At 41.8% G+C, this 12003-nt stretch overlaps 2 protein-coding genes across 6 annotated transcripts in view; one reads left to right on the forward strand and one right to left on the reverse strand.

Annotated features, from left to right (window-relative positions):
- The window catches only part of LOC147012343 (ras-associating and dilute domain-containing protein-like), a 110095-nt gene that overhangs the window by 67383 nt on the left and 30709 nt on the right, over positions 1 to 12003 (forward strand). For 2 of the 3 annotated variants that reach the window (XM_085856418.1, XM_085856420.1), the window contains exons 9-11: positions 10480 to 10717; positions 10835 to 11007; positions 11773 to 11926. In XM_085856418.1, the coding sequence (XP_085712544.1) occupies positions 10480 to 10717; positions 10835 to 11007; positions 11773 to 11926 (565 nt within the window). The remainder of the gene's footprint in view (positions 1 to 10479; positions 10718 to 10834; positions 11008 to 11772; positions 11927 to 12003) is intronic. The other variant, XM_085856419.1, reaches the window with a different exon arrangement.
- Positions 1 to 12003, reverse strand: part of LOC147012344 (monocyte to macrophage differentiation factor-like) — a 118884-nt gene that overhangs the window by 32789 nt on the left and 74092 nt on the right. The gene's annotated exons all lie outside the window — the stretch shown is intronic.

Here is a 12003-nt window from a genome sequence, read left to right on the forward strand (position 1 = left end):
AAGAAATGGATTTATGGAAGATAGATACATTATATATAAATATATATTGTTGTGGGAATGCGAGAAGGGGATAAACAGAGTAATATACATCAGTTATGTCATTAGTACTTGTTTAGCATGAGGAGTATGGTATCTATGTGGAAACAACAGAGAATGTGTTGAATTGTATAGCAGGAGCGATAATCGTGATTTTCCTCCCCCTCCATATGTGTCTAAACCCCCTTCCCTTATTGACCCCCTGATCATCCCTCTGTAATCTGTTCTATATGTCCACCCTGATCAAACTGACAGCTCAGGCCCACCATCCAGCATGCTCTGCATCAGGGCATGACTTTCCTGACCCCATGCAGTCTCTCACCATGTGCAAAGGCTGCAGTGGTTACACCAGCAGTGGTTGACATGTCACGGCATCATGCGGTCTGTGTGCAGCGCCAATGAACGGGTGGTCATGGGTGAGTGGGCGTTAATGGGTGTGGTGCTGGGAACAAAAGGGGAGAGTCAATGTCTGCGTTGGAGTTGGATTTCACAGTCCATGCCTGCGAGCATGGGTGTGCCGATGACTGCGGCAGTAGCATTTTGGCCAGGACAGGAACCAGAGCCGGGACCAACTCCAAGCCATGAAAGACCCCATGCGAGCACCAGCATGGGGAGTAGGTTTCTCGTGTCCTGTCTTTCCACCCCTGTCTTCGCTATCTGTGGTATGTCTGTCTCTGTCTCTGTCTCTGTCTCTCTCTCCCTCTCTCTCTTCCTCTCTCTCTTCCTCTCTCTCTTCCTCTCTCTCTTCCTCTCTCTCTCGTTCTCCCGACCCTTTCATGATTTATTTATTAATACCTGTTCCAACGTTGGTGTGTGCTGGCTGTGCATGGATGGGTTCGTTGGCATTACAATCCCAGCCTGGGTAGGTCCACGGCCATTAGAGTTTTTGCGCCGAGCATGTGGGAACTCAAACATGATAGGATTCTTCAGGGTTCGCTTGGCCCAAGTATTAACAAACGAGGAGCCTATCACAGTGGCAGAATCTTATCAGAGTTTTCTGTTTATTGGAAACTAAAGTGAAGGTCTGTTTGGGTTTCCTGGTGGACAGTCTCTTTCGGTATTCCGTCACTAAAAAGGGATCCTGCGGGTGGTAGATTTGACCATGTAACCACCATTACTTTGGTTCATCAGGTTTGGGATCAGGACACTGGTCCGAATCCACTAACCGTTCCAATATATATGGACTGTGCTTGGCCGGTCTAAATCGCGAACACTGCCTGTTTCACAAACAGCTGTACTTAAGTCAAAAGAACCCAAACTTTATCCAACAATTGTTCTGAATAATACTGCAAATAATCATTGTTGCTACGATACAATAACTTATCCAAAATATCCAAAATACATTGTTACTGGGCTATCCCACATCCAGGGCCAAAACTGAGTTGAGAGCACAAATGTCACCTTTCAAGCTCAGTACACCTGTGGTGGTAATGGCAGCTATGAACAAATTGTTCGAGGTTGATACTGATCTTTTCTTAATAGAATTTGAATGGGATTCTAAATGAGAACCTGAACTTTGGATGCTTTATCAAAAGTTGTATTGTGTGGTGTAGCCCGCTTTACTTCTCAAGGGCTCATGTGGCCATCGATTAATATCTGTAAGATCTTTAGCAGACATCAGGGAATGTTTTGTAGTATATGGGACCACCAGATTAGCAATTCAGATTCAAGATCCTTTCGGGCCATTTCACAATTAATTTCCAGAGGAGTGAGCAGGTGCATTGCTCCGAAGGATGTTTCTGGAGCTTGCCACGTCCTTCTTTCATGGCTTGTCTCAACTTGCGAAGGACTTCAACCGATGGTGTCGTAATACTCCATAACATCCACTAACATGATCTTCATCATCTCAGAGAATGCCAATCATGATCAGTCCAGTTCAGGCCGACACCTTGAACTTCTTTAGTTAACATCTTTCCACCACATGTATATACCTTTTGTCTGTGGGCCGAAGTTTGGTACCCATGTCGCATCTTGGATGACCAAACATATAAGAAAGACTATGGTATCATAATTGTCCTTGAATCGCGAAGAAAGGTTTGGTCAGCTTAGTTTTGTGTTCCCAGCTGAGCACTTCGCTCGGATGCAGGCATTCTCAGGGTCAAATCTAATATACTGTGTTGATTTGTCTATTGTCTATAAATATCCTTGTAATTTACATTAAGGTACACAGTTATCTCCTAATGTCCTTGTACTGCATGCATTTCATGTACAGGCTCTTCCACGAGCCTCACATCACTTTTTTAGTAATATGCTAGATGACTCGTGAACCCGTTGGGTTCCCGTTGTGACAGCGGTTGATAAAAAAAATCATTTCAAAAAAGAAAAGAAAAAAAAAAAACATAGCTCCAGCGAACGATACCGCTGAGGTTGTTTGTGTTGATCAAATTCTCCCAAAGAGTACTTGACTGAATCGGTAATTGATTTTTTAATAATTTTTTCGTTGCCCGATTTGAACGAAACTTGATTTAAACCATGACGTCATCACGTTTTATGTTTCAAGCATCATTGCTTGCACTTCTCGGTCGGTCATTCGGAAATGGTGTCCATTTTATCTCTCCAACTGGAAAAAATGACAAAAATCACACAGGGGGTCATTACCTGTGACTGGCACATATGAAAGTGACTTTCCTCTTTCACCATGATGTGCAAAAGTCATGAAATGAACTCTGAAGACTGCACTGGCTGGTAACACACAACAAACCTGTCCTCGACAGCTTCTACCTGGTCCACACAAAGGGTGTCCAAGGACATTGTGAAAGTGCCATTTGTGGTGGTCTGTACGCTAGGAATTGGGAATCGTGCCAATGGAAACCGAGTCAATTTATTTCAGTTATTATTACGTAGCATAAGTGAGTATCATGTAATAATGTTTGCTTCTGGAAATTCTGCCCTTTTAATATGACAGCCTGGTTCCGGCTCAGTTTGGCTTCAGCAAAGAATAGTTTGTGGACTGTGGTCACAGCTGGCCAGGGTGGAGTCCTTCTTCCAACCTGACCCCTCAAAAACAAACAAAAAAAAAATCACCCACAATGCTCTGTTTCCATGGATGAACCAGCTGGTTCAGAGAGTAGACAACTGCAAATTGGCCTTGATATATGTCTTCGTCCTACTTAACTTGACAACAAAGGATCCAATGAAGATAATTGTCGGTTTTCTTTTGTATGTTTATGGTGAACAATAAGTTCTGCAACAGGATAACATGCTCCCCAAAACCACTTTCAAGAGATGGAGGTCAGGTCAGGTATGGGAGCATGTGCCAGAACAGCGCGTCGCTGCGTCCACTTTCCGCCGGTACTCCAGGGGCCTCCGTCTTGCCATCCCCCAGGCAGATGCCAGGCCCATCCCAATCTCCTTGAGATACACCTACTATTTAGAGATGGAGGTTTAAGTTGTATCTGATTCCTCCAAAATTAAAACCTAACGAGTAGTTCTTGGAACACTTTTACAGATACAACTCACTAAATGTACGTTGACATACAAACATCCATGATTTGTGAGCACAATTTTTTTTCCAAGCATTAATGCACCTGCTCAATATGGACATTAATAAATCAAATCAACTGGTTTACAGGTTGTTATAAATTGCATCCCTCAATTTTAACTTGGACATTAGCTTTTCATAACATACAGTATATATATATATATATATATATATATATATATATATATATATATATATATATATATATATATATATATATTTTTTTTTTTTTTTTTTTTTTTTTTTACACCTCCCACACTCCTCCAGCCAAAGAAGCTGCACAAAGCAACCCAAGAACACCTACACAAGGTAAGTGCTTTGCTGTTTCGAACCATTTCCAGAGTTCCTCAACAACTATAAAGATGTTCACACACAGTGCACACATGAGAATCCCAATGCTATACACACCCTCAGCTACCGGACCGGGTTCATCACTTATTGGTGAATCATCAGTGATAGCGCAGACAGAAATGCATAAAAATTAGGCTCCCAAGCATGTACCATGGGCAAACGTCAAAAGCAGTTGTCAAAAAAAAAAAGTCGTCAGCAGTCAAAAAAAAACAAAAAAAAAAACTAACAGCTTGGTTGGATAAGTGTCCACCCCCCTGAGTTAATATTTGTTGGAAGCATCTTTGACAGCAATTACAGCTGTGAGTCTATTGGGATAGGTCTCTACCAACTTTGCACACTTTGATTGGGCAATATTTGCCCATTCTTCTGTACAAAACTGTTCAAGCTCAATCAAGTTGGGTGGGGAGTGTTGATGGACAGTAATCTTCATGTTATGCCACAGATTTTCGATTGGATTCAGGTCAGGGCTCTGACTGGGCCACTCAAGGACATTGATATTTTTGTTTCTTAGCCACTCCAGTGTAGCTTTGACTGTGTGTTTCGGGTTATTGTCATGCTGAAAGGTGAATTTCCGTCCCAATTTCAACTTTTTTGCAGAGGGCAACAGATATTCCTCCAGGATTTTTATGTATTTTGCTCCATCCATTTTCCCTTTTATCCTGACAAGTGCTGATGAGAAACATCCCCATAACATGATGCTGCCACCACCTTGCTTCACAGTAGGAATGGTGTTCTTTGGGTGATGTGCTGTGTTGGGTTTGCACCAAACCAAAGAAGTCGATTAATCAAAATAAGCCTCAACGAGCCACAATTACACCACAGGAGGAAGCCCAGAAGAAGAGACAGGACTGAAAATACCCGTTATGGCCCACTCAGGTGCAGTAAAAGTTATGACCAGAGCCAACAGCTCCACCGCCCTGCTAAGGGGCTCAGCGCACACCATCCTGGGCAGGCAAGACGTGGGAACCCCAAACTCTTCCAGGCTCCACAAACTGGAACGCCACCTGGGCACACCGGACTTGGCACTCCACCTGAACCCAATCTGGCCAATACCTCTGGACTCTGGTAGCCCCAACTGAAACTGAGCTGATACAACCCAACTGGAACAGTGGAACCTGACTGAGCTGGACTGGCAACTGAGCTAAGAGAACACAACTGGAACCCCGGTCGACATGCACTCAGGCTTTAATGGTTCTCATGACGCCCTGCCCTGTGATGTCACCCTGCCCTGTCTGCCCCACACTGGTTAGTGATTCAGCCTTAAATCAAGGGGAACCCCCATCCCTGAGTCTCCTGACTCCTTCCCGAATATTTGGGGCTTGCCCTTTGTGCCAAAACCTGCGCCTTTGCTCCAAAACTTGCACCTTCTCAGCATTGTGAGGCTGAATTCCTCGACAAAGCATATTTAAGACATTACAGAGGATAGAACATTGAATCGTGTTTTTAAGGGAAATTGGTTTTGGACACAAACATTAGGGAAGGAAGACAACAGCTTTCTATACAAATATCGACACATAATCCTATATCACAATTAAATTACCTCATGCCTACATCAAACACACACGATGCAAACAACTATTGCTAACCTATACAATCTAAACCCTGAGAAGCCATTTCCGCAATATATATATATATATATATATATATATATATATATATATATATATAAAAACGCTCATTCTCTTTCAGACAAAGAAAGCTGCATAAAGCAACCAAGGAAAGCTCCACAAGGTGAGCCCTTTGCTGTTTCAAACCCAACCTGGGTTCTGCTTCAGCTGCAGGCATTCACAAGTGGCACATGCATGAGAATCCCAATGCTACACACCCCCCTCAGGCACCGGAGTGGTTCCATCACTTATTGGCAACTCGTCAGCAAAGGCGTAGACAGAGACATGCACGACTGAGGCTCCCATGCATGTATCATGTGCAATGCCAATCACAGTAAACATACAAATAATAAGACCCAATCATATCTCTTACCCACTTTCTTTGGCTAAGAGTATGGGGGTTAATTTATGCAAATCCTACCCACCTGGGGTAATTTATTCGATGAGAGTCGATTGGTTATTCCCTCCATCTACAGGTGATCGAGCAAGTAGGCTGCAAACATTGCAGCCCCCGTGTTTAACGGAAGGCTGCAAACATTGTGTGATGTAATGTTCTCCAGATCTTCGGCGTACGAACTGGTATCTCTTAGATCCAAAAAGATCATTCTTCGATTCATCAGACCAGAGTACCCAATTTCATTGTTGTGTTGTCTTGCAAATTTCAGTCTTTTCACCTTATTCTGTGGTCTCAGGAGTGATTTCTTTATTGCAACTCTTACATGGAGACCTGCTTCAATCAGCCTTCTGCAGACATTGCTCGAAGAGATGCTCATGTTCAGGCCTGCTCTCATTGTGTTGGTCAGCTGCTGACTCGATTTTCCTCTCTCACATAAGCTGAGCAACTTCAAGTGCTTGTCTTGCCTTGGGGAGGTTCTTCTGGGTCTTCCAGGCCTTTTATTGTCTTGTACTGACTGAGCTAGTTTCTTTCAGGCGATGCAAAGTGTACCTCAAACCATTGAAGGACATCTTCAGCTTTTCTGCTATTTTCTTCATCGTGTGCCCTTCTTCTCACGGAGTTTGGATCTTAACACGCTGTTCTGTTGAAAATTGCTTCCTTGGTGCCATTCTGAACCCTCTCATCGATGTTCAAGTCAGGAAACAAGCTGATGAAAAATAATTTCACACATTCACTAATTTGCAACTTTTATTGCGGTTTCTTGTAATTCACATTTATGAAACTGGTGTTGATTACTTCAATTATTTATTATTATTTGCTCTCCCAAAATCGACAAATTGTTTCTTGCATATTATATTTGTGGTGAGTGGACATTATGAGCCCGTGATAATATAGTATGTGTGGATAAAATAAAACTTTTTCAATTTTTATATTCTGATTTATTTTATATATGGTACTTGAAGGTAAGTGTGACATTAAATTGACTTTCACAGTTATCTAATTTATTATATACCGATAAGTATTGCATATAGTTCTAACTTCCCACAAATGTTTAATGGGAAATAGCACGACAGTAATGAAAACTAGCATCCGTTGAAGACAAAGTCTTCGATATCCCCCCACGATAGTAAATGAGGATTAACAAACTTATATTCGCTAAGCATGTGCAATATGTATGTGAAGTTTCCCCTTGATCTGACCAGCCGTTCTGGAGAAGATGTTTGAAGGTTTTAGGGTAAATTCAATATGGCCACCAAACCATATTACCTATCAATTAGAAATTAACAAACTTCTGAAAGGATGTGTTGGGGAAAGTGTCTGTGAAATTTTGCCTCAATCTGTCCAGCGGTTCTGGAGAAGAAGATTTTTCAAATTTATTAATTTTCAATCCAAGATGGCTGACGAACCATGTGACCTATGACATAAATTTACATTCTGCCTCCAATCCTCCAGTGGAATACGTGTGTGAAGTTTCGTGTTAATCGGATGAGGTGTGTTTTTCTATCCAAGATGGCCGCCAAACCATGTGACTTGTGACGTCATAATTTTTAGTATGTATGCAGACATGATGGAAGATGATAGTTGCAAATTTTTGCTTCGTTAGGTTATGTGATTCCAGAGAAAACATTATTTAATATTTTTCTTGAATCCAACATGACTGCCAAACCATGTGACCTATCAATTAGAAAATATCAAAAGGCACCAGTTCAGCACTTGCTTGATATGTGTACCAAATTTCATAAATATATCTTGAGGGGATTTGTAGTTAAGCTCCGGAAAAGAAATGTGACGGACGGACGGAACCCATTTCTATATCCCCCGCCAACTTTGTTGGTTGGCGGGGGAAAAATAACCCAAACTTTTACACAGTACTGTATATATCAGGTACGATGGGCCAAATGGTCTCCTTCTGCATCAAGTTTCCTTGTATTTCCTTATCTAGTTATCTAGCTGATTACTAGACCATTGTATCGACCACAGTGGGCCAATTATTTGAGATATTCCATGAAGGGTTACATCAAATTCTCAAAAGCTAAGGTAGAATTACTAAATTCGTTTCATGAGAGGACAAATGATGCGCAATCTGGACATCATCTCATCATTGTTTTCAATGATCTCTGATGTTAACTAGAGAGTTCACAGAACATGATACCCCACGCAGTGTTCAGGTATATACCGTACTTCAATTTTAATTAAATAGTGATTTTAAAGATCGTTTAAAAAAACATCCGGCAGTTTAGCGCCACTTAAGCAGTAGTCTACACCACCCTGAAACACTGTAATAAGATGACGTTGAGTCACAGTTGAGGAGATTGAGGTTGTATTGATCACCGTGGTATGCAGCATCAATCGGCATCTCCTTCATCCCGGCCCTCAACACATGCCACACCCTCTCATGCTATATATCGATATATATATATATATATAGAATGTTTTTTGGAAGTAGTTAGAAGGTGATTTATGTTCTACAGTCCTCATGTATATAATTTTTTTTTTTTTTTAAGGTTTAAAGAGGTTTCAAGACAAATAAATTAATTAATTCCGGGTTTTACCGCCAATTTCCCCAATGTCTATTACATCACCCTGTCGAACACGTTACATCCGTTACTTGTGCCTGTTGTTTATGTCCTTTATAACGTCCTCAAAACAGTGAATTTCCTGTTTGGAATGATTTTTAATTTTGTTTTACTGCCAGACAGGCAGACAGGGTAGAACAATTATCTCACTCTTCTCTGTGCATGTGCAGTCGGAACAAATTCAGTGCCAAAGTACTGTTAAACGAAAGACTTGTCTTCCTATTCATGTTCCAATTCGTGTTTAAAAATATAACAAGAAATTAAAAGAAGTTGTTCCTCGATCATAAATTGATAAGACAGATGGACATGAACCAATTGCTTCATCCTGCTTTTCACTTCACATGTGCGGGGTAATTACTCCACTATATATATATATATATATATATATATATATATATATATATATATATATATATATATATATATCTATATATATATATATATATATATATATATATATATATATATATATATATATATATATATATATATATTTTGCAGTGAAGTGTTTACTCTATCAAGGTTAAGAGACCACAAGTTGTCCCAAAATATTAACGATCGTGTTCACTTTGTTTGTACGACAGGAATGTCACCCAGACAGTGTGTTGATAAGAAGTGAGAGGCTTGACTTGTAGGGAATGCCCGTGATATCTGAAGACCACCCATTGGAGACTCCATGTTTTGTTGTGACTTGACATTGAATCCTCAGCACCAGTGAAAGTAATCCAGTGCAGACCACATTCTAAGTACATACCAGCTAGCAGTCACAAAATTGAATTTCCCAAGGAAGATTTTTCCGAAATTCCTGGTACTCATCACATGTGCTGACGGGATGAAGGTATACGTTCACACAATAGAAGGTGCCATTGCAGTCACATCTGAATATGGAGGACACTGAACCGTGTGCTGCATCATTATTCCACCGGCGAATCCTGATGTACTTTTGGTGATGTCCTATATTTCATCAGATCATCCAGACACTCTACTAATTGAAATCGTTGCCCTAAACCAGGCATTTTAAGTATTAGCTGGAAATTGCAAAAGGGAGCCGTCATCCGGTGCTCACATGAGCTTACGGAGGAGCTCTTTCCTTAAAGTTTTGTTTGTTCACACTTAGAACACAGTTATTAATCGAACCAATCACACCCATTTCTTCAAACATACAATCGTAAAATAATTCCCATCACACGTACGTCATTGCACGAGATCCGTTTTCAATATGGTCGAACCAAAAGTGTAACACCGTCCTGTAAACTTTGTGGCAGGATTCTTGAACGTTTGTCGAAACTTTCTCGAAACCTCATGTTGGTGCAATTTTACTTTTTAATTTTATTTTAAAAGTTTTCCTTCCAAAGTCTCTCTTTTTTTTTTTTTAATAGGTAGTTTGAAAATTGGCCAGACGCCGGAATCTAACGTCAAGTTAGCACAAGTTTGCTTTTCCTCATGGTTTCTGGTAAGTGTCTCATTCTTCATCTTTTGAATGCGGCACTTGGCTGCGGGTAGCATGCATCATCTGTTGAAGGTGCAGCTATGGTAAGTACCCGATGGGAAGAAACTCAGAAGCAAAGCCGGACGATGTTCTACTGGATAAACAGTTTAGTGGGGAAATAGGTTTGATAGTCATTAATACATAATTATAAGGTCTTTTTTTTTAAATTTTGTAACTGTTGCTGTAAGGGCATTGTGCGGTGGACTTTTATCCAGCCATGTTTATGTCACTGTTGAAGTGCTATCACTTCCACTTGTTTTCACTCGAGTCATGTTATTTTGTTAAAGGTTCAAATAACTTGTAGATCTGAGGGCCTAAGGCTTATAAACACGTCTCGAGGTCACAAAAAAGCGATGTGAGAAGCGTCCTCAGGATGAACAGAAATATACAAACAGCAGGTTTTGTTCTTTCTTGACGTTGAATAACTTTAACCATGAAACATTTTATCGGGGTGATACTGCGTGGTGTTAGGTCGGGGAAAACAAGGACTGCTGGGGAAAGACAGACTTTTGAAGAACTGCTTTTATCCTCACACCGCACAGGCCTTGTATACGGCTTTGCCGGGCCTTCTGGACAGCAATCCCTTTGCAATGGCCGCCAACTCAGCGGGTGATGGGCGCCTCTCCCCTCCTGACGGTGTCCAGAAGGTTCTTGCGATATATCAAGCGACGAAGGACCTTCTTGCATCTAGTGCCCTGCACCCTGACATCGCCTCACAGCTCTTTGCTTACCTCTTCTTCTTCTCAAATGCTTCACTCTTCAACTCACTCATGGAAAGAGGTTCGGTGATGAAGCTTTGCTTTGCATGTGTTTACAAGTATCATTGTATTTTCATTAATGTGACATTGGCTTTTCAGTAGGTCGATGGCACAGTGAATGATATCTCGTGTCCCTTAGGCTGCCGTGGTGGTTACTACCACTGGTCACGTGGTGTGCAGCTACGGGCAAACCTTGACCTCATGTTGGAGTGGCTGCAGGAAGCGAACCTTGGCGATCTTGCCACCGAATTCTTCCGGAAGCTTTCAACCTCTGCAGATCTGTTGGCTACCCCCAAGCTTAACCTCATGCAGGTGAAAGAGTAGTCTGACTGAATTCCATGTTAAGTATGTAAGGATTTCAATGAGCATTCCTTGGTAATGTTAAATGTCAGCATCAACCATGAGGTGGTTTTCTGCAACACAAGAGGAACAAAAAGGTCCTGCACAACGGTGGATGGATGGCATTCTTTCTTTAGGCCGAAGAGCTTTGATCATCAAACTTCTGATGCCGTGATACAGATTTGCAGATGGTGAAGGTGACAAAAACAAGCTGATTAGATTGCATTTACACTTGAACTCGACTCTGACAAAACTTTGGCCTCGTCGGATAGCCTATTGGTATGCACACTCGCCCCTGAGCTGTCTTGCCTGGGTTCAAATCCAGACCCAGCTATAAACTGTCATTCGCAGACAGGGCGATTCATCAATGTGTGTGCCGTACCTTTGGATGGACATTAAACTGGTGTCCTGTCTGCAGGCATTAGCTGGGAGACGTTAAAGATCCCACAGTGTCTTTCATGAAGAGTAGGCAAGCAATCGCTGCCACCCTGTCCAAATTCCAAATTCCTGCTCTCACCTACAGGGGGTGCCGCATCAGTGGCACAGCTATGTGCAACCAGTGAATGATGCAACCAACTGTCATGTGCTGCATACGACAGAAGAAGACAAAATCTTCTGCCTAGTTTTTGTGAGGGGCAATGCAACAAGTGCTTTATTGCGTAATTACACAAACCCGCAGCCATGCGCTGCATGCAAAGGAATTAATTATTAAATTAACGAATGAATTGCATATTCCAGCAGGCAAGCTGGCGCTCACTCAGGGTCGATTTTCCAGCCCTATCGCCGGCACAACTGCATCACTTCCTGCGCGAATATCAGCTTGGGCCTAGCAAGACAGTCCCACAGGCCTGGCAGCCTGATTCTGAGGATAGTCAAGCAGCATATCGCACTGGTACATGCTTCCCTCATGCCTTGCTGCCCGGACAGACAACACTCGAAGCGAACTTCGAGACAGCTGTCATCGCAATG

Source organism: Eptatretus burgeri, chromosome 15 (assembly GCF_056783735.1).
Source record: "Eptatretus burgeri isolate ZD-2024b chromosome 15, Ebu_testis_v1, whole genome shotgun sequence".
NCBI classification, from domain to species: domain Eukaryota; kingdom Metazoa; phylum Chordata; class Myxini; order Myxiniformes; family Myxinidae; genus Eptatretus; species Eptatretus burgeri.